This window comes from Solea solea, chromosome 16, assembly GCF_958295425.1.
Source record: "Solea solea chromosome 16, fSolSol10.1, whole genome shotgun sequence".
NCBI lineage: Eukaryota > Metazoa > Chordata > Actinopteri > Pleuronectiformes > Soleidae > Solea > Solea solea.
Genome location: NC_081149.1, coordinates 17,724,162 through 17,745,964, shown reverse-complemented (window position 1 = coordinate 17,745,964; position 21,803 = coordinate 17,724,162). Strand labels below are relative to the sequence as shown.

At 43.6% G+C, this 21,803-nt stretch overlaps 1 protein-coding gene across 15 annotated transcripts in view; it reads right to left on the bottom strand.

Annotated features, from left to right (window-relative positions):
• Positions 1-21,803, bottom strand: part of cacna1aa (calcium channel, voltage-dependent, P/Q type, alpha 1A subunit, a) — a 70,047-nt gene that overhangs the window by 25,399 nt on the left and 22,845 nt on the right. For 10 of the 15 annotated variants that reach the window (XM_058653495.1, XM_058653488.1, XM_058653484.1 and 7 more), the window contains exons 4-31: positions 20,842-20,933; positions 20,090-20,242; positions 19,697-19,884; positions 16,923-17,026; positions 16,693-16,808; positions 15,736-15,780; positions 15,512-15,595; positions 14,505-14,711; positions 13,674-13,786; positions 13,422-13,534; positions 13,167-13,298; positions 12,929-13,001; positions 12,450-12,567; positions 12,132-12,199; positions 11,911-12,017; positions 10,811-10,861; positions 9,805-9,973; positions 8,900-9,534; positions 8,395-8,744; positions 7,664-7,799; positions 7,335-7,464; positions 7,062-7,121; positions 6,861-6,967; positions 1,319-1,418; positions 972-1,132; positions 716-856; positions 407-608; positions 100-264 (exon numbers count right to left, since the gene is read on the bottom strand). In XM_058653495.1, coding sequence (XP_058509478.1) covers positions 100-264; positions 407-608; positions 716-856; positions 972-1,132; positions 1,319-1,418; positions 6,861-6,967; positions 7,062-7,121; positions 7,335-7,464; positions 7,664-7,799; positions 8,395-8,744; positions 8,900-9,534; positions 9,805-9,973; positions 10,811-10,861; positions 11,911-12,017; positions 12,132-12,199; positions 12,450-12,567; positions 12,929-13,001; positions 13,167-13,298; positions 13,422-13,534; positions 13,674-13,786; positions 14,505-14,711; positions 15,512-15,595; positions 15,736-15,780; positions 16,693-16,808; positions 16,923-17,026; positions 19,697-19,884; positions 20,090-20,242; positions 20,842-20,933 — 4,120 coding nt within the window. The remainder of the gene's footprint in view (positions 1-99; positions 265-406; positions 609-715; positions 857-971; positions 1,133-1,318; positions 1,419-6,860; positions 6,968-7,061; positions 7,122-7,334; positions 7,465-7,663; positions 7,800-8,394; positions 8,745-8,899; positions 9,535-9,804; positions 9,974-10,810; positions 10,862-11,910; positions 12,018-12,131; positions 12,200-12,449; positions 12,568-12,928; positions 13,002-13,166; positions 13,299-13,421; positions 13,535-13,673; positions 13,787-14,504; positions 14,712-15,511; positions 15,596-15,735; positions 15,781-16,692; positions 16,809-16,922; positions 17,027-19,696; positions 19,885-20,089; positions 20,243-20,841; positions 20,934-21,803) is intronic. The other 5 variants (XM_058653492.1, XM_058653496.1, XM_058653497.1 and 2 more) reach the window with 3 other exon arrangements.

Sequence of the window (21,803 nt, the reverse complement as noted above, 5' to 3'; positions counted from 1 at the left end):
TTTTTTGTTTTTTATCAGAGGAAATAGTGCAAACAGTAACTTAAAAAAAAAAAAAAAGGTATTAGATCACATAGTATGTAACTCAAAAATGCGGATTACCTTCATCATCAGCACGACAGTGTTGAGCGCGATCATCGCCATGATAGTATACTCAAATGGCGGCGACACCACAAACTCCCACATCCGGTATTGAAAGCTGAGCTTGTTCTGGGGCATGTGTCGCGTCAGAGGTCTGGCATTGATGGCAAAGTCAATGCAGGCTCTCTGCAAAAAAAAAACACAAAGCAAAAACCACGGTTTTCTTTACAGTATCTGGTCATATCATCACTCTATCTCTTTTTTTTCCCATCCCCAGCAGTTAAAACCTCCCTCGTCTTCCATTCCCAATATCTCTGTGATCCTTCACCTCATTCTTTTCTAAACTGTAATCCTCCATCATCTTGTCTCCCTGCTCCTGGAAGGTGATGATGATAAGAGCCACAAAGATGTTGACGAAGAAGAAGGGGAAGACCACGAAGTACACCACGTAAAAGATGGACATTTCCATCCGATATCCCGGGCTCGGGCCCTGGTTCTCGTAAGTCGCATCGACTGAATGTTTCAGCACCCTGTTGACAAAAAAAAAGGGGGGAAAGAAGGAGGTTTTTTTTATGGGTTGTCAGAAAATCATGCGGCGTCAGCCGTATGTGGCTGTGTTTCGTCTCCTAACACTCACTGCGGCCACCCCTCTCCAGTAGAAACAGTGAAGAGGGTGAGAAGGGCCCAAGCCACATTGTCGTAGTGGAAATCGTACTTCTTCCATTCCCGCTTCTGCGCCTTCACTTCGTTATCACGTTCATACACAAGATATTCGCCCCTGAAAGACACATTTAACATGTTTGTGTTCCTGAGTAGATGCTAAAGACATTCAGACACCCTTGAATAGGTTACGCTTGAAGGTTGTTAACTCAGGGTTGTTTTCACCACCTCACCTGCAGTCGCGCTCGAACTCTTTGGATTCATCAGTGCAGTAAAAGAAGCGCCCCTTAAAGAGCTGCACCGCCACCACGGCGAAGATGAACATGAAGAGCAAGTACACGATCAGGATGTTTAACACGTTCTTCAGGGAATTCACCACACAGTCAAACACAGCCTGAGTATTGGAAGAGAGGGGAAAGGCACAGGTTGTAATAGTGGCATCAAATGCTGTTAAATGATGAACTTGAAAGTCAAAGATTACTTTCAGGGGGAGTTTAATATAATATGTAAAGCAAACAATTCCCAAAAAAAAAAAAGTGAAAGCTAAAGACAGAAAAAGAACTAATCTGAGGTCCCGTACCTTGAGTTTGGGGAGACGTTTGATGGTCTTCAGAGGTCTGAGCACTCGCAGAACCCTCAGAGATTTGATCGTGCTGAGGTCCTTTCCCTTACTGCTCCCCCTGCATGTGCACACGCGCACATACGTACAAAAACAAAGAAACAACAAACACAAAAAGGTCACACACAGACAAAGCAGATGAGTCAGCAGGATCAGGGTGAGTGTATGTGCCCCGGATTCCACAGCGGCAGTGGGCAGCCATTACATGAAGGTATTTGTGTCCGCGTTAGCTCAAAATGAGTAACTGCGTCTGGGTTAAATACAGAATATAGCAACACATGCGGCATTGCTATCATATCACAGTATAGCCTTGTTTTCTAATGTGTGAGGTTAGCACTGTAGCTACATGCTAGAGTCGGAATTATTCCTGGTCGCTATACACTTCTTTTTTTTTTTAATACTTCGCAATGTATTTCAATGCCTTTACAAAGACGGTTAAAGCCTTGTCTTGCACATGCCCGGAAATGTATTCATGCTGCATTGAAACATTGCTCTTCCATGCTGCAATACTCCATTTATTTTCCTGTTTAACCAGCAGCTTGAATGACGAACACTGTTCTACACGGAGACATTTGCAGAGAGAGTTTAGTCGAGGTCTCACTCGAACACATGGACGTATTTATCGGTCTGCAGCGGAGTGGCGACCTACAGTCAAGTGCAGCCCTCCAATTAAAACAACGATACTTCTTGTAGATTGTTTATAAAAAGAAAAAAAAAAAAAAAAAAACATTTTTACATTTTATTCGAAATGACACTCGAAATACTAGACTGAACTGCCAAACTCTCTCTTTTGATGACTCGACCAGATAATAACTGTGAACTCTATCCTACAGCTGGGACCGGCTGGTTTCACAGCATTGTTCAGACAGCATGGAATCTTGTCTTGTTGATGATTTCAACAAAGACAAAGATTTTCTTTTTTTTTTTCTGGCAAGCATTTCTTACCAAAATGCTGAGCCAAACCTCATTCTTATTTTTAGATTTCTGGGTACATGAATAAGAGGAGAGGAAGTGCTAGTGTTAAGCTGCAATGAACACTCAAAAATCAACTGTAAAGGAGGCTGTACTAAATCTAATGTAATATATATATCTATCGTATATATATATATATATATATATATATATATGTGTGTGCGTGTGTGTTTTTTTTCCCTTAATTAATTACGGTTAAAGGTCACCAAGTGTTCCTTTGGAGACAAGGCAGCTGTGTGTAGCGCTGCATGTGTCTGCAGCTGTTAATAGCAGATGGTAGACTGCTGCTGGTTGTGTGTGAGTCGGCTTTGTCTGCAGACATGCAGTAGGTGTGTGGCTGTGTCTCTGTGTACGTAACGGCGCGACATAAACTTCCACAGCATCTGACATAAGTAACTAACTCGAGGTTTGTTTTTGCAATCCATGGTGAACAATGAACACAGGAAAGTACAGGAGTCAACTCTGATGGACAGGGGGAAGAGGTGTGTGGTCAGGACAAAAAAAACGAGCACAGAGAGCGGGGAAGGAGAAATGAGGAGGAGATCGAAAGAGAACTTTACCCGCCGCCGCTGTTGGTGATCCAAACGGAGAGATGAGAAAGAGGTGAGAGACAGTGAGACAAGGGGAGAGAGACAAAAAGACAAAGGGTGGGAGAAAGGAACGGAATGGGACACAGAGAAAGGAGGGACTTCAAGAGAAAACATCCACATGAACGACAGAAAGAAAGAGAGAGAAAAAAGAGAACACAAGGCCTGTTTCTTGTTAAATCAACCCTCCCACCCACAAACTACTGATACCAACTCAAGTATACACATGCAAATAAACATTTATACGCACAATTTAGAAAATAAGGGCGAGTAAAGCACACTGCATGCCTAACTTCATTCAGATTTGCTATTTCATCCAAGTATAACCTTTAATATCTGTAAACGAACGCTGTGTTCAAAGCCAAATAGGCAGTGCGAGCTTCATGAGGACCTGTAGAAATGCCAGAGCAGCGTGGTCACGTATGGCCCCATTTTTATAACACAAAAATAATACACAAACTAAAACAAACAGCCCGCTGAAAAGACATTTCTAAATGTCAAAGCATCCCTTAAAGCTAACCACACATTATTGCCAGTTACCATGTAGCCAGTGTCTGTGTGGACATAAATCTCAGTGCAACTGCAGTAATGTGCAGGACAGTGGTTCCAGACACCAGCAGTCCACAGATCAGGCTAATCAGATTTAAGGAGCGATAAACATCTCCAATGAGACGACTGATCCTTTTTGAAACGCTGTTTGATTTACAACAATTGGATCACGGTGGCATCTGGATGTGTACGGGACTGTTCGGACTGGTTTTGGTCTCCGCGTCATGGATTAGTGTCATTAATCCCCATTGTAGACAAATCAGATTGCGTTGGTTAAACATGGATTCATTGATTGCTTGCGAATTGAAACGTGTAGCAGATAAAACAATCACTCCTATCAAATAATTGTACTTATTATACAGTTGTGTAAAAGTATATGTTCCGCTGCTGTGCTGCTTTTTTACGCTCTATTGTTTTGAATTTCCCTGTGGGATAGTTACGACAGTTTTTATAGTTTTTCTTCAGTAATTTTCATTTCACTTTCATCTATGTTGTGGTCTAAATGTATATGTAAGAGCTCAGAGGGCACAGAGAGAAGGACAAGCACACAGATAATATATACACACGCAAACAGAAACACAGACATGTCGTGTACCACATGTACATTAACAATTACGGGGGGGGGAAGAGAGTTAGTGAAGAAAACGGACACATAGAGATGATTTGTAGAGGAAGACTGGGGTTAGAGCCAGTTGTGTGGATGTGGCCCCATCACTAGAACCCTGGAGCACCTGCCATGTTTGGGCTTCATTTATTCAAGCTGGCCTGGAACCAATAAAAGTGCACAACGACAGAACGCAGCAGTAGATGCTGTTATAATAGTCAACACCTTGACAAACCGTAACACTATGGGAAGCAAACCTAATGTCTCGAGTCTTAATGCACCGTCATGGACTGAACAGTGTCGGGATGCACAAACAGACATTATCAGTGCATTACCTCACTGGTGAAAGCAATGCAACAGAAACCACAATGAAAACACGACTCTGGCCTCTGGACTTCAGTTTTTGGAGGCACCAGATTCATCTCTGAACATGACTTCAGGGAAGTGAAAACCACAACATGTTAACATTCATTACTGGAATACAGAACATGTCATCATATCACACTGTGTTGCACTTAAGTTCACACTGGATATTGATATTTACAGCCGATATAGTTCTCACAATATAGCACATTTGCTTTTAAGAAAAATCACTGCTGGTCACTTGATATAATGCAATGATACTTTCTTCCTCTTTTTCTCTTTTGTGAACAAGCTGGTACATTTGGGTGGACTGACGAGAAGACATATTTTAATGCTCTCTCAGAGTGAAATATTCTACACTTCTTGGGTGGGAGGTACAGACTCGGAATGGCACTCAATATGCTAACAACTAGCCGCCAGCTAAACGAGGAATCACCTTATACTAACAAGCTGAAATGGGCGTATTGCCACCTATAGCCTCATGAAGGTGGATGCACTTGATTTAGTCATAAATTGATTCCCCACTTGTGTTTGTATAATTGGACAAGGACAGTCTTCTATTAGCACAGTCGTCCAACAGCATTGAAATGTACTGACAGCAAGTCTATTAAAGCCGCTAAAAGTTACCATCAGATTATCGCAAAAGGATGGAATCACAGTAGACCATGACGCCACGCACTCAAATAACAAGCAAATGAAGACTGACAAGACATCTGTTGTTACGTGCACATATAATAAGACAGTTAAGCGACATAGTCCAACCACTGCCAAGAGCTCCTAACCCTTGCCACACTGAGTAACAAGGGGTAGTGGTGGAATTCTAGCCCTGCAAAATGGCAAACCCCTTCAAGAAGATGGCTTTTGTCTGACTACACATGAACCTGCAAAATGGAGAGGCAATAAAAAAGTCCCTCTGTACGCACTGCTCAAAAATAATGAGCTTCATTGACAATTTCCATGGATTCTAAGAGCACCTGACACTGAAATGGTCGGGTCCAAAGGTTTTGTGTCAAATTGACTCCAATGCTTCACTATTGCTGTTTTTTTCTTTTTTTTTTGGAAAGGGTCAGCTAAATCAGATAAATAGATTCTTCCCAGTGACATCTCCTTGGCTTTCACAAGCTAAATATGCAGCTAAACAGACTTATGAGCTGTCACAATTAAATGAGCCCAACAAAAACTTTCCACCTTCCATACAAAGCAAGGACGGTCTCCTTGTTGATGTGACATTCCCCTTTTACTCAGGGTCAAGATGAACAAAGTGTACTCGGGGCGTACAGCTACTTTATCTGTCTTTAGTTGTGCATCAAACATAGATAGATGGTATCAGACAAAGCTTTTAATGCACTAAACCTCGAAGGTCCTGATTTTGGTCACCCCGTCTCAGATACTACAGCTACGCCTCGAAAAGACTTCGATTTTCAAACGCTCTAAGAGTGTTCATGGTGGGCAATGTTCAAACAAACAATCTAGTTCAGGACCGTATCTCCAAAACTCATTGCATCAATCTTGTTCTTCCTATCGTCCATCCATCCATCCATCCATCTTCTACCACATTTAGCATGACCCTGTCCAACCTGGACCGAGTTTCTCTTCACTGTTTGTGCCAGGCCCCTTCATAATACATGTCTATACATACGTCTATACATTTTTATTTGACGGCTGAGTTGGTTATGCAGTTAATATCGACGTATTGCACGGTACATCTTCATACATTCACAGTATTGCATTGAATTTAACACTGCGGGTCTGCTTCAATCCTCTCAACTGTGCAAGAGATGCACAGCAAATGCTGAAAGACTGAAAGCATGCTTTGCACATTGCACAGTTCTCGTAACCTAAGCCGTAACTTAGCACTGTGAACTGAATTAAGCACAACAGGCATGCAAATTCATTTATAGTACCTGAGTTGTCGTGGAAAAGGGTGACCAGCATGACCTGGCCAGGCTTTGCATGGGGCCTTTAATTTTAGAACACCCTGGGCACTAAAGGGTTACAAGTGCAAAGGGTGGTCCTCACGTCTCACGGAGGGAAGAGGGGAATGCTGGGATAGGGGTTGGTAGTGGTGGGGCTTCGAAAATGGCAGGGACTAGAAATGGTGGGACTAAAGCGGAATGAGAGAGAAGCTAATACAATGGCCAGCTTTAGAGGGTTGGCCATCTGTAAGCACAGTATGTAAGAAAGAGTGTGTCGGAGGAGCAGACAGAGAAGGCAAGCGAATGAAAGAAATGCTCAGCAAAAGAAAGAAAATGAGTGATAGGCCAGAACAGAGAGCATAGAGAGAGAGGAAACACTGAGTGATGGTCAATGGAGAAGAGGAGGGGCTGTACTCCAAGGTGCCAGTGAGGTAGAAGACGGGCAAGACAGAGGGAGGAGCGAGAGGAAAAATAAAAGGAGAGGACTGGGCCAAGGCAGGAGGGAGACTTACGTGAAGGCGAAGGCCACCAGAGCACCACTAACCACAATAAAGTCAAGGATGTTCCATAAGTCCCGGAAATAAGAACCCTGGTGCAAGACCAACCCCAGATCCACCATCTATAAGAGGAGACAGGGGTACAGTTCAAACACGGTATACAGGACAAAGAGGGTGATTTGACCTGAGGTTTAACCACAATTTTTCTCTTTTTACCTTTATCAGCATTTCAAAGGTGAAAACCCCTGTGAAAACATAGTCAAAATAGCGTAGGACCTGTATGAAGAGAAAAGGGGAATGATTTACTAATGGAAAAGAGTGACAGTCTGGTTGAGGATTTGTTTCACATTGGAATGTGATTTTATATATATATATGTGTGTGTGTGTGTTTGCTATACAAAAATAATCTACATGTTTTTCTCACACTAAAAAGGAAAGTATAGAGGCAGCATGTAAGCACTGATGCATAACATTTGCAAAATGTCTTACATTGTTGCGCGGGGAATCAGGCCACACAGGGTCCTCAGCAGCCAGGGCCATGCTGCTCATGGCGATAACCAGCAGGATGCACATCTCAAAATAACGCAGGGTGCAGATGTAGTGACACGCCCGTCGAAACCTAGAAGCAAAGGTTTTTTTGTTTTTTGTTGTTGTTGTTGTTGTGTTTGTGCTATGGATACCATTATTAGATGTGTGTAAGTATGAGGTTATTTGCTATAGCATCAGCTGCCACTTCATAGTAGACTGATTTTTCGTCACAGATTTAGCTCTGAATCCACAGGTAAATGAGAAATATTGTTTGTTATCCTTCCACTTACGGGTTAGTGGTTGATAGGATGAACATGGAGCTAAAGGGAGGCATGGGCCTGGGTCCTCCTTCGCCTCCCTTCTCATCATCATCGTCATCCTTATCCTCTTTTGCAGGCAGAGGCTCTGTGTTGGCATTTTTATTGACTGGATTGGGGTGAGAAAAAAAATCTTTAGTTAAAGGAGGTATGTGTAACAATGTGTAACATGACCATACGTCATCAGAGATTATGGAAACATGTCCATTTGAAATACCGAAATGCTGCAGCCAGTATAAAAAAACATCTTAATGAGAGAATAAACAAATCAGGTGTCTGCAGTGGAGATGTGTTCAAATTTCGAGTAGTAAAATGAAGTAAAATGAAAGAAAGGTCAGCCAAGGTTAGCCACTGCTCTCTCATACACTTTGTCAGTTGATATTTAACATCTCAGCTCATTTCAGGCCAAGTTATCGATACACAACGACCAGCTATTTGTCCACATAGGACTGAGGCAGAAAAGGCTTTCAGAAAGTTCCTCCAATCATCATCATGCAGAAGAAGAAGCTTCTGGGTTAGGGTTAGGCGAAGAGAACAGTCGAAGCTGAGCTTCAAGTGGCTTTAAGGCTGCTACGGGAATGCGAAAATCACGTAAGAAAATCCGATAAACAGCTGATTCCGAACACACCTTTTACCGAAATAATCTTTTAAGCTAAAATAAGACAACAGAGTCAAAAAGAACACATATTCATGTTTGCTTTTACCCTGCAGTATGGCGTTTGTGGATGGAAAAATTGGCATATCTAGAGCTGTGTAGTCCGGGTGGGGCAGCCCGACGACACTGTTGGCACGGTGATGTCCGATGTTTCCATAGCTATCTAATGTGACCAAACTCCCGCGGGTGCCATTGTTGGCAAGGTGGAGGGCAGATCCATAGCTGGGAACAACAGTGTGACTAGCAATTGGATTGGGGTGACCCTCGCTCAGTGGGGTAGAGCCAGAGACCAGTTTGGTATTCATGAGGTTGTCCATGTCCTCGCTGTACTGGCTGTCTTGCCTTGAGAGGCTCTTTTGGATGGGCCGTGTGGTCGAGAGGTTAGGGGCACTGCAATCTCTGGACAGATGGATAGTAAAAGAAAAACGGGGGAAAGACCAGCACAAACATCATGTTGAGGAGGGAAGAGATAATTATCCATGGACTGTGACATAATCAGTACACATCCAAAAATGAATTAGCATCATAACTAACACCATGTGCATTGGACTTACTTTCTTCTTTTCTGGCACATTCTCTTCCCTTCACCATCCGTTTGGTTGCCATGGCGATTTCTTCTTGACCTCCTCTCGCGGCCATCACCAGCTCCCTCCTGCTCTCCTCCTTCTCCACCCCCATCTACTCCTTTGCTCTTGTGTCTCCCCGTTTTGCCACCACACCGACCATCCTCCCCATCCTCTGCAATCTTTCGATGTGACCTGGGCTTCCTGTGCTCTGACTGCCCTCCCCCTCGACTGCCGCTGCGAGTATGATGATGGCGCCTGGGCGGCCTCTCCTCTGACCCCGGCCCGGGTATCACTGTGGCATCCAGTCGGATGTGAGAGGAGTGGTGGTGGTGGTGGTGCTCACCTTTACGGCTCCGCTTGCTCTCCGTGGACTCCCCCTTCTCCATGGGAGGCCTGACCGGGCCCACGCCCCCCCCACCTCCACCTCCTACTTCTCCACTGTGTTCGTGGAGGTGCGTTTGCCTGTGGAGCTCGTTAGCAGGATGGTGCTGGCTGAAGCAGAGGTCGGAATTGTTGGCAGTGGTTTTGTTGGTGTTGTTGTTGCGATTCTCGTGGGGGTCAACCACCAAGGGTCGATCCAGGTGGGTCTTCATGTCTGGACGGACTTGCCGAGCAAAGTTCACCTGCAAGGAGAGGAGAAGGCAGAGAGGAAGCCAAGAGGGAATGAAGATACAGAAAGGGAAGGAGGAAGAGTTACGTGGAGTTATACTGTATGTCTTACTAGCCCAATGGAATGTGGGAAACGTTAACAACAATTAATAAACTCAGTACATGGGCAAGGTAAGGAACGTGTAACATGATTTTTCATCATCATCATCAACATGCAGTAGTTGCCTTCACTTGTGTACACTGATACCACAAGTCTAGTGGCTTTAGTTTGCCTTGTCCTTTACATTGTTTTGCTCCTCCCTCCCTGTCCTTGCCTTCCAGCGGTCGTCGGAGTCCAGCTCGTTGTACAGGGCCTCGCGGCTGGTCACCAGAGTCTGCTTCCTCAGCTCCTTGGTGCGTTGTTCCCACACTGACTTATTGATTCCCTTGTTGTTGTTCTTCTGTTGCTCCTTACTGCAGAATGTAACAGGGTGGAGAGGGAGGGAGGGGATTGGCAGCATTACAGACCTGTACAGCACATGGACACTGACTGCGCAATACTGTACAAACAAATACATGAGAAGGATGTGAAAACCATCACCAAAGTATAATATGTAAAATAGCCAGGACATAGAGACACACTGGGGACCACAGACATTGAACGGGTTATTTGGCTGGACCTACAGCAAGGCAGCTAAACCAAGATTATGGGTGTCTACACAGCTTGCCAAAGTACAGGGCAGCCTCACTTTGGAAAACCATGATGGGACACAGAATGGTAAAAATTTGTAATAATAATCTATAATTAACCTTCCACACGTTAATATTTACATTACACATGCCTAATACATGGGACAATAGGCCAAAAGGGCCCCCCTCCCCCTCCCGAGCCTAACTGGATGTCTGTTATTGGCAAGACTGACAAAGTTGCCATTTAACCCACGTGGTACAGACATTCACAGGAACTGCCTGTGACCACCTCCTCTTTTTTGTTCTTTTTTTAATTTTTTTAAAAACCCTCCAAAACATCTATGAATAATCGACTTTTAACTTCCCCAACAGTCAACCACAGTAAAGCAACAGCCATACTGCGAGGTGCAGGCAACAGAAAATATACTGGAAAAATAAGCCAACACAAAGGAGAGCTAAAGAAAGCCAAGTATGTGAGTTGTAACAAAAAGAAAAAAGAGAGTTTAAAAACAACGCAACAAGGAAAAGGGGGTGTTTTGAAACACAAAAGAAAGCGAGGAATGGTTTTTAAAGTCATTAAACAGAAGGGTATCAGAAATTAATAAACAAATAAATAAATACCAGTCCAGAAAGGGGTCGGTAGCGTTGTGACACTCACTGTGTACTTTGTTGCTGAGGAGGGAAACAGCTGGTGAGTGAGATGGCACGAGAGAACAGAGGGAGGATTTCATTCCAAAATGGGCTATCCATCCACCATTAAAAAAAACAGCCTCTCTGACCTGACACAGGTTACTACTTCACTGAACTGTGCTGTAATCACTGTCACACTCGAGTAAGCAAAAAATACGACATTCCTGAAATGCAGAAACTGAACAAATACTAAACAAATGGGAACAATTTTAGCCAAGACGATTCAGCATTTTGGAATGCAACCCTTCACACACACACACACACACACATATATATACACACAAACACCTGCACTGTATTACACATGTTTAACCTTAAAACAATGCTTCCTGAGACACAGACACAAATGCACACAACATGGTGAACTTACAGCATAGAAAGTAATAACAAGTATGATCCACGACATGATAATGGTGTTGATGATTTTACGATCACCTGCATGGGTCGTTGCATCTGTGCGTGATCTGCTGTGTAATACTGTGTGTGTGTGTGTGTGTGTGAGATATGTGGAGGAGGCAAAAGGTCAGTGCTGTCTTGATTTTTTTTTCTTTTTCCGGACGGATCAGTGTGGATTGTGTGTGTCCCTATGAGTGAGCGTGTGTGAACTTTACCTGGAGTGAAAGGAAAGACCCTCGTGTACACAGAGAAAAGGGATCAAAGTCTCGGACTCTCCTGGCCAGGGGAAGAGCCCAGATCAAACCAACACTATGTGTATGAGTGCGAGTAAGAGTGTGTGTGTGTGTGTGCGTGTAAAAAGAGGCAACACATTTTAAAGGACTAAAATCATTACAGTAGACGTATTGCAAATAAGTCGTGGACGATAAATCAGCTTACACGTTGCACCACTGCGTACGACATCACCCCTCGTGTCAGTCTGATGCCCGATGAATGTGCAAATGTGCTAAGGTGACGGACAACGGACTGACTGACTCGACTCCTCGTCAACAAGTGAGGCTCTTCGAAGATTTGTGACATCAAATTCCTGCCATGTGAAACTAACACAAGAACGAGCATGCGAGTCAGGAACTCACGCTGCAATGGAGAGGTTGGCGGCAGACAGGGGGCTGACATCAGCCACCTCCTTGGCTTTCTGCATGGCAATCTTCTGACTGGCAGCCTCCTCCTCCTCCTGTTCATCCTGCAGAGACAGTAATGGATTGGGTGGCAATCCAACACATTTTTTTTTTTTTTTTATGATTTCAGAAAGCAAAAACAATATTGAGATGGTGAGTGAAACTGGACTGCAGTGAACCTTGGTCAGTTCCTGTGCGTTGGCCAGATTGTCCACAGCGATAGCCAAGAACACATTTAGCAAAGTGTCTGAACAAAGAGTCAAAGAAAATCCAGCATGTGGGTATTTGTTTGAACATAATATGTGTACAATTCACACACACACACACAAACATATTTTCATCGTCTGGGTTACAAAAGTAGCTGTGTATCTGTGTATGTGTGTGTGTGTATTCAGTCAAATGTGAGGCTTAACTGTGGAGAGTAAGCATGTCTGTCTGCATCTTAAGTGTATGGGTGAGTGCTTGGTGTCCTCCTCATTCCCACTGTCAAGGGATACAGTTGCCAAAAAGTGTGAGGACAATGAAGAAGACAGAAAAGGCCATGCCCTTGTTGACTCCGCCCTGAGACTGGATGCCGTCGTACATCACCATGTTCCAGTCCTCACCGGTCAGGATCTGAGACACGCACACACACACGGTAACACAAAGCCACACCACTCCAAGGTTATTTTCGTGACATGACGACTGAGTTAACTGCACACTCGGTAACAATACGCGCGCATCACCTTGACTCTCTCACAGACACACACCTTGGAAAACGTAGACATAAGCATAAGCGCATGTTCTTCTTCTGACTCATGACATTAAAGAATTCAGAAGACGAATTCCACATTTAATCATATCGTTTCCTCATGTGCAAATCATCTTTAGTCATTTAATCATATGAAAAAAAAAAGAAAAAAGCTCTGGATTAATCGTCCTAATCCAGACTTTTACTCCCTCCTTTAGCCCCCCCTTCACAGTACATCGTCCTCACCTGGAACACTGTCATTATTGCTGCAGGGAATGTATCGAAGTTGGTCGGAGGAGTGCCACTTTCAAAATTAAACCTAACCGGGAAAAAAGAAGAACAGGAGAGTTCGGAAAGGACAGGTGTGAGGACAGAGAAGGAGAAAAGAGAACAGAAAGCATCTTGCGAGCACAAGAAACATCTGTCGAAAGGGAAATGAACAGAGATGAATGTTTTGTAGCAGTAAAGGGAAAACATCACTGACTGTCCTCCGAAGAGCTGCATGCCCAGCAGGGCAAAGACAACTATGAAGAGGAAGAGCAGGAACAGCAGGCTGATGATGGACTTCATGGAGTTGAGCAGAGACACAACAAGGTTACGCAAAGATGCCCAATACCTGTCAAACGCAAAGAGAGAGCGTGTGTTTTAGTTAAGGCTGGAATGAGAGTAACATCGTGTCCGTTTATATCAATAAAAATGAGAAATAATAACTATTTTCAAATGAAATTCAACAACTCACTTGGTGACTTTGAAGATCCTCAATAACCTGAGAGCTCGGAGCACGCTGATGCCAAATGATGTGCCTGGCTGGATGATGGACCACAGCACTTCAAATATACTGCCACAAATCACCTGATAAAAAGGCAAGCACATGCAAACGTGTGGTTATCCACTGTGGTGAGCACCCGACGCGCCAACATCAGCCAGTCGTCAGTGCGTGACTGCTTCTTTGCGTGTGGGCCCGTGTCCCAACGCGTCCGGTGAGACTCACAATGCAGTCGAAACAGTTGAAGGAGGAGTTGAGGTAGGACTGTCGGCCCAGTCCATACATCTTCACAAACATCTCAGTCAAGAATATCCCGAGGAAGGTGAACTCAGCAAAATCTACACGGAGGGAGGAAGACGAGAGGTGAGAAAGGAGAGAGGAGACATCAGTCTGCCTGCTTTCAACCTGTAAACCATCCATCCATGCACACAAGGACAGTGCTTCTAATTATGCATTTGAAATGTTTTTTTAAATGTATCTTGAAAGACAAATTCGAATCTGAACTTAACTTTTCCTACATTTTTCCATGTAAAAGTAGCCCATGCATAAAAACAGAGGTCACCAGCACTCAGTCACATATTATTATGTGATGTGTGATGTGTCTATTTTCCTCTAAATGGGAACATCATTTACATAAGAGCTGAAACTAGCTCGTGAGACCATTGACTCCTTAGGAAAATGTTAACTGATGTTATAAATGAAGTGAAAACTAGGCTCATTTTCCCACAGACTTCCATTTTGCAAGGTTAAACTGCTACTTATTGACATACTGTAGTCTATTTAAGTTAAAGGTATTATTATTCTCTGAATGAAGCATGAAACTATGACCCAATCTTTCTCTTTCTCATCTCATATTCAAAACACATCTCAATCACAAAGTGGTTTAAAATTAAATTCATTCTTTTGCAAAGTCCAGTTGCACGCATCCCGTACTACACATTCTTGTGCATTATTCTTCTATCTCTTTTTATATCTAGGTATGCACAGTATATAGTGCAGTAATCTGCGTAATCTGCACATGCTTGCATTACATATCCCTCCGCCCGTCCCACTCACACAGAAAGTCTGAAAGCCGATCCGGCTGGTCATAGTGCACGACAGCCACACACATCGTGTTGAGGCCCACCAAACACAGCACTGTCCAATAGAAGGCTTGGGATTTCACAATGCGTCGAATTAAAAAACGCAGACGTCGCTCCCGCCGCTTGAAAGTGGATCCCTCGAGCTTGGAGCTCTTCAAGCTGGCACGGGCAAACGGTGAACCTGGAAGGGCAAGCAAGGTACATGGTGTGCAATTATCTGTGGCCTGCACACAGATCTCTGCAAACGTCGCTTCAGACACTGTCCGGAAAAATAGTCCTGCCGTTTAAATATCCACAAATACAGCGAGGAAATGAGTGCAACTGAGTATCATATAACAATATCATACAGTGATTGTTTGGACATATACAGAAGTAGACATTGTTCCATGGTTTTGTATGACTTAATAGGCGGGTTGACACAAGTCTAACAGATTATATACTCTCTGATGTGTTGTTCAAGGACCAGGTCTGCCGACATGGATGACAACAAGCCCGCCTCCAGTTTGAGTCCGTGCAGAACTAGTGGAATGCTAGACTGTACATGGATTCTATGAACAGAACTATGTACTGTACGCGTGCATGTGGTAATCCAAGGTGGATCAGCTAACATACAGAATCTACAACCACGCAGAGGCTGTGGGTGAAAAAGCTGGAGAAAGAGGGGGTTGGAGGAGAGGAGAGACGAAGGGAGGAGGCAGCAAGTGCAGTTTGGACAAACAGAAAGTGGAAAGATGAGGGAGATTGAAGGCAAGGGGAAAAAAAAAAATTGTAACATGAGCAGAGAAGTGCAGAGCAGCAGAGGAGAGGAGAGGAGAGGAGAGGAGAGGAGAGGAGAGGAGAGGAGAGGAGAGGAGAGGGAGGGCAGAGAGGAGCAGGGTCAAGTAATGCTGATATGCAAGATTAGATAGCATCTGTTTGTACCTGTGGTTTGCCTTCCAGTGTGTGTGTGTGTGTGTGTGTGTGTGCATGAGGCTATCTTACCAACAGCCAGATCACTCTCTCCTTCCTCTGGGTTTAGAAGCTCGGCTTTGCTCTTATGGTTCTTTGTGGCTCTCCTGCGGGATCCTGTGTTAGAATTAAAAAAATAAATAAATAAATAAATAAAAGAACATTCTATGACTATTGTATTAAAAACGTTTGTATAAAATTAACAAACTTGCAAAAGTGCATGCACAAACATTGCCAAACGAAGAGCAAATTCATACCATCATATTCATTTTCATTCTCATCATCCGCCAAGATGACCTCTTCTACAAAACACACACACACAAACAAAAACATGTCAACGTGGTGCATTAGCGCTGCATTAGCACTGCATTAAACGCATGTGCGATGACTTCCAAAATATAATTCAATTCTTTTCTTTGTTGTTTCCGTCACCAGCTGCCATCTCTCGTCTTCATCGAAGCAGGACCGGGAAACGTCTTTGGCCCTGCACCTGTGCTTGTTACTCATACCGCCCCTCCTTTGTTTTTATGCAGATTATCATTTCAAGAAGATCAAAGATCTCCCCTTTCATCTGCCCCGTTATCCGCTCCTCCCAGCATCCAACATCCAACACTCACCTCTCAATTAAAGGGACACTTCAACCAAAAAAATGCGTTTTTTTTTTTTACTTATTTTCAAAAATAAACGTGTCATGTGATCGTCAAAGTCACTTCCTTCAAAGAAAATAAAAGCTACGCTGCTCTTTACCGAGCTTTGGTAAATTATAACAAGTGGTATGAGTAAAGGATCTTCAATACGAGAATTAATAAATAATATTGCAGCACTGTAAGAGAATGTGAAATAAACAAACACAGCGGCATTTCAAGGATCTTATTCGTCGCTTGGGTAAAAAAAAAAAAAAATGGGTGAAACAGCCCTTTAAACCTAAAGGTGAGATACGCTGTAGTTACTTGAGAGGTGAAATTGTTTCCAGTGATTTCTGGATCTGAAGCTGCAAAGGTTAAACCCATCACAGAGTTTATGCTTTCCGTCACACTCGGTGGGAGAGTGGAATGAGGAAAACCAATTCAACTAAACAAAAATCAGATTTCAGCAAAGTGAGTGGGTACATGTTTTCACGGCCCAACATTATTTTCTGCATTTTATTGTAGATTTCTTGAGTGCTAATATCTGAAACGATTCAGTGTGTTTTTCGGATCTCAGTTTGCGCGTACCAGCTTTGCAGATCCACTCGAGGTAACCATTCAGTTCCCGTTCAATCTGCTGTTGTCGCCTGAGCTTCAGGAACTCGCTCCTGTTCTCTACGCGCTCCCTCTCTTTGGCAAACTCCCTGCACACAGACACACATTAACGGACAACGGTCTCAGTGTGCATTCAAATGTTTCACCGTATCGTTGAATGAACGATGAAATAAACTGTCCTTGTAAAAAAAAGAGACACTTACCCGGACAAGACACCCAGCACCAGGTTCAGCATGAAGAAGGAGCCGATGATGATGAGAGGGATGAAATACATCCAGTTCCATGCGCTCCCTGAGGCATCGTTGCTCTGGAAACACACACACACACACACACACACACACACACACACCATGTAACATATAATAAATTAGTGAACTTTAATATTGCGCAAAAAAAAAACTGCTGCATGAATCAACTATCTGTGTCATTTATTAACCCCTAGGAGTCAAATTAAGATGCATTGACAGTATTTGTACCTGGGTACTCCAGACAGTCTGTACTCTCCTAAATGCGAATTAACATTTGGAGTGACCATCAAATGCAAGTGTCCAGTAAGTGCGACAGAAAGACGAAGGCCGGTGCTCTCACAAGTGCTGTCCACTGGTGTTAGGAATATAAACAACAGCAGGACTGACGTGACTTTGCTCATCTCAATAAGTAAATGCATATCTGCCACTCTACTTAGCTGCTCAGCACAGAGTAAATAATGTATAACGAATGCTTTGCTCCCTTCCTCTCAGTCTCTACCGTCCTCCTGCCCAGACACACTCCATTTCCTTTATTCAATCATTGTTTACACTCTTTTCGTGCGTCCTCTTCACAACTCTCACAACCCCTTTCCCCGCTTTTACCAAACCGTGTTCGTTCATTTTCCGATTCTTGCCCGATACATTTTATTTCTCCATTCATTTCTTCCCTCTTACCAATCGCTCCTGTCCTTTGTGCAACCTCTGCATTTCTCCCCACTCACTGCACAGACATTGATTCCCCATTTGCCATTTCTCACCTCCTGGCTCTCATAGCCGCCACATTTCTTTTCCGTTCCTCCATCTTCCCTTTGTCCTACATGCAAGCGGGCATCGCCGCTGCCGTGTGCCCAGCGCATCGCAGTCCCCTTTTTTTCAACCATTAAACTTTTATCGCTCCCCTCCCCGCCAGCTGTAAGAATAACTTGGGCTGAACAGGCCCTTTTTAAATATAGAGCAGCACCAGGAAGAAGGGACATGGGTGGAGAGACAGCGAGAGAGAGAAAGAGAAGGACAGAGAGGAAGAAATGGAGAAGGGATTTGAAAGAAGAGAAAGAGGATTACAGAAAGAAAAAGAGCAATGGGATGAATTACATTGATTGGAGCGAGGGAGGGGGGAAAAAAAAAGATGACTACAGTAATACTGAACAACCCTCATCTACCTCAGGTCTCCATGGCAACCATTGCCAGAGACAGCAGGGAACGATATAGTCCTGGGCATGAGCAATGACACTATTCGAATTCTGATGCTACACTATGCACGTACATTTGATTTGAATAAATCTGAGGTAAATTGGTTGTGATTTTGAAAAGTGAAAAAACAATTTCTTTCAGACATCGAATGGCAGTAATATGTATGTTATTAATTAGCTATTGATTATCTGGTTTAAGTGTTTGGGGGCTGCAGTCCATCCAGTTTTTCGTTGGTTATCATCTTCACTGCATGATCCCTAATCTTCTGGCATAGAAACAAGGGATTTTAAGGTTTTCAGGGCAGGTTACACCGTGGCCAGGTTTCCAATCCATCACAGGGCCACACAGAGACAAGCAACCATCCAGACTCACACATACGGCCAATTTAGAGTGTCCAATTTGCCTAATCCCCATATCTGCATGTTTAAACAAACGGCAGTTGAGCAGCAGTGCTGTACACAGAATTAAAACAAGTAAAAAAATAAGAACGAGAAAAGCGCAGAATATAAAATAAGCGATAAAACAACAATAATAAAAAAAAAACGGGCACACAACGAACTAAGAGACGCAGGTTCGGCGAGCAGAGGTCAGACTCAGAGAGCACAGAGTGACAGCAAATGATGTTCACAGCTGTGGCAACAAATGAGCAATGGTTACTCGAGTTCAAAAGGGTAAACAGTTGAAAGTGGAAACAACAAAGCTGATTCTAAATGAGTTACATTAGCATCTGTCACATTGACAGCGAGTGCTCTTTTAAGCGAACAAGTGCAGCACGCGCTGGATCAGTCAACAGGAAGAAACAAGAGAAAATGTGGATGCATTTTTATCTGCACGGCAAATGGCTGAAGGCCATTATTCATTAGGTAAGACATCAAGTGAAGGTCCGGTCATCCACGTGTAGATACAGGCCACACACAGGAGTTCTGTTAAAAGGGTTTCACCTCTCGTCCAAGAGGCTTCTTCAGTTCTGGAGAAGAACTCTTTGATGAGAGTTATGAGAGGCACAAGGACTTCCATAAATCTCAGGCAAACCCTGTTTCTGCACTCTTGAAGTAAGACACAGAGATTTGTTGTAATGATTGTACATGATGTAATGTACTGTGCTGTATTTACATTTGAATACTAAACGTGCGCTAGAATGTTCAGACTCAGCTGTTGGTCACGGATGACGGATCGTCTTACGTGATTTTTATATTCCCGTAGCAGTCTCCGCATTTAAACTCCTTGATGCTCAGCTTCAACTGTTCTCTATAAGACGACACAGAATATTTCTCACTGTGGTGAGTTTGGCGGTGATTGGACGAATACGGCAAAAACGTCACTTCCAGGGAAGCTCAGCTTCTCCGGGAGTCAACGGGGCAGTGGGCGGGCGTGGAGACTGGGCGGAGGAACTGTCAAATATTTTCATTTGTACATAATACACTGTAAATAAAAACACTTTTGACATAATTGTCGCATTTCCTTGTTCTAGTTGTTCCAATTACAATATAGATAGTATAAGATGGTCACTGGGGGTGCAAATGTGATGCAGTACATACATAGTAAAGCAGTTCAGTCCAGCCCTCCATGGTGATACACTGGAAGACGGTGAGGATAGCAAACAGGATGTTGTCAAACTGGGTGATGCCATAGTTTGGTCCGAGCCAGTACTTTCTACACGTGGTGCCTTCTGGACACAGCCGTGACGGAGGCTCCTTCCCACATGGAAACTCCTCTCTGATCTCATCTGGAATTACATGTTTTGGGTAATGACTCATATAGTAATAGCAATAGAAGTACAACAGAATTTAAGACAATTTATCACCAAATGTGTTGTTTTTTTTTACCTCTGTAACTACCCCAACCAGAGGTCACATGGTTTCAAGTGAGGCAAACAGTGCAGTGCTAACAAACAAACATGCAAACACAGACACGGCAACTCAGTCCTGTACCTGTGTGATTGTCAAAGCAGGTCGTGTGGAACTTGCCCATGTAGAACTCCAGGCCGATGATGGCAAACATGAGGATGGCAAAGAAAAGCAGCAGGCCAATTTGCAGCAAAGGAATCATGGCCTTCATGATGGATTTAAGCACCACCTGTAAGCCTGGAGGAAACAGTTGACACGGTATTGACATTTCAAGAATCATCATGACTTTGGGTATCATCAATATAACAACAAGACAAAGACCATTACTTTGCGATGACATCACAATCGTTCACCGGGACTTCCTGTTACCAGGGGTTAGGGTTCTTTCAAAAAGAAAAAGTGCTTTCTAACAAATAAAATGTTGAGAGTAAAAAAAGTCTGCAGTGAGTTTTCATGTCATGCCGGATACTGCTTTGTGGAAAAGTGCCCCCCCCCCTCAAATATACATCACATATTGTAATAGACCCCTAATTTGATTTTCACAAGAAGCTAAGTGACTTTTATGATGAGTAAGCTTGTCGGTTTGCCTGTTCAGACCTGTAGAGGAGTCAGAGATATTAATAACACTGCAGTGGTGCTGGAACGCACTATTACAGTTAAAAAATGGGCAGAGTGCATCGCTTCGGTTGGAACACTTTGGGTGCATTATGCAGAAAACACAGAAGCTGCATCACACACAAAATGCTTCTCTGTGCTATTTTGATTCTTAAATAAAACCTGAACCTGCTCTGCACTTAAGAAGTCTAATGTACTCAAGGAATAAGCTGTGGACTTACTGGGAATACCAGATACCAGTTTGAGGGGCCTCAATACACGCACCGCCCTGAGGGTCCGCAAGTCGAAGTCTGAACCCACAGTGGACAGGATCCTAGAGGGAAAGAGACAAATCACACAAACGTGCGCAGAGAGAATCAATATTTAGGATAATAAAGCTTCTCACTGTCAATCTCAGTTCTAACCCTAAAAAAAGGCCCAAAATGTCCCCTCAAAGATAGGTTTTATGTTTTCAAAGATATAAATACAAGTACACACACACTCACACACAGTACAGCATTCTTAGAGAGGACAACCAGACATAATAATATTACATTAACATCACAACTTCACATCTAACCATGACCCTGGGGACCAGTCAAAATGTCCTCACAGTAGGTTTGAATCACATTTTGATGTCCCAGCTTCTTACAGACATGTACACACACACACGCACACACACACACGCACACACACACACGAACATGTTAACACCAACCAACCAGTGCCAGGTCATTACAAGCAAGCGGGTGAGCACTGCATGTAAATCCCATAAGATCTGATCAATACAGCAGGGTATCAGGATGAGAGAGGGACAATAAAATGAAAAGGGGAGTGATAGGGTGGAGAGAGACAGAGAGAGAGAGAGGATGGGAGGACAAAGAGGGAGGGTAGATGGGAGAGAAAGTTAGAGGCAAGGAGAGACAGAGCGAGAGGAAAAAGAAGGACAAAGAGCAAGAGAGAGAGAGAGAGAGAGAGAGAGCAGTGGCAGATGGGGAGTATCAGAGATGCTGACTTGCTTTTTTTTCTGCTTATTTTTAATCTTGGTACGTTTTAAATTATTCCACTACGCGTAGCTGTCAGACCACCGGGCAAACACGCTGTGTTCCGTGCCACAGCAGCACCTGTACGGCTGCTCGTCACACGCACTAATAAACGAATAAGCTGTAAACAGCAAGCGTGTGCGTGTGCGTGTGTGTGTGTA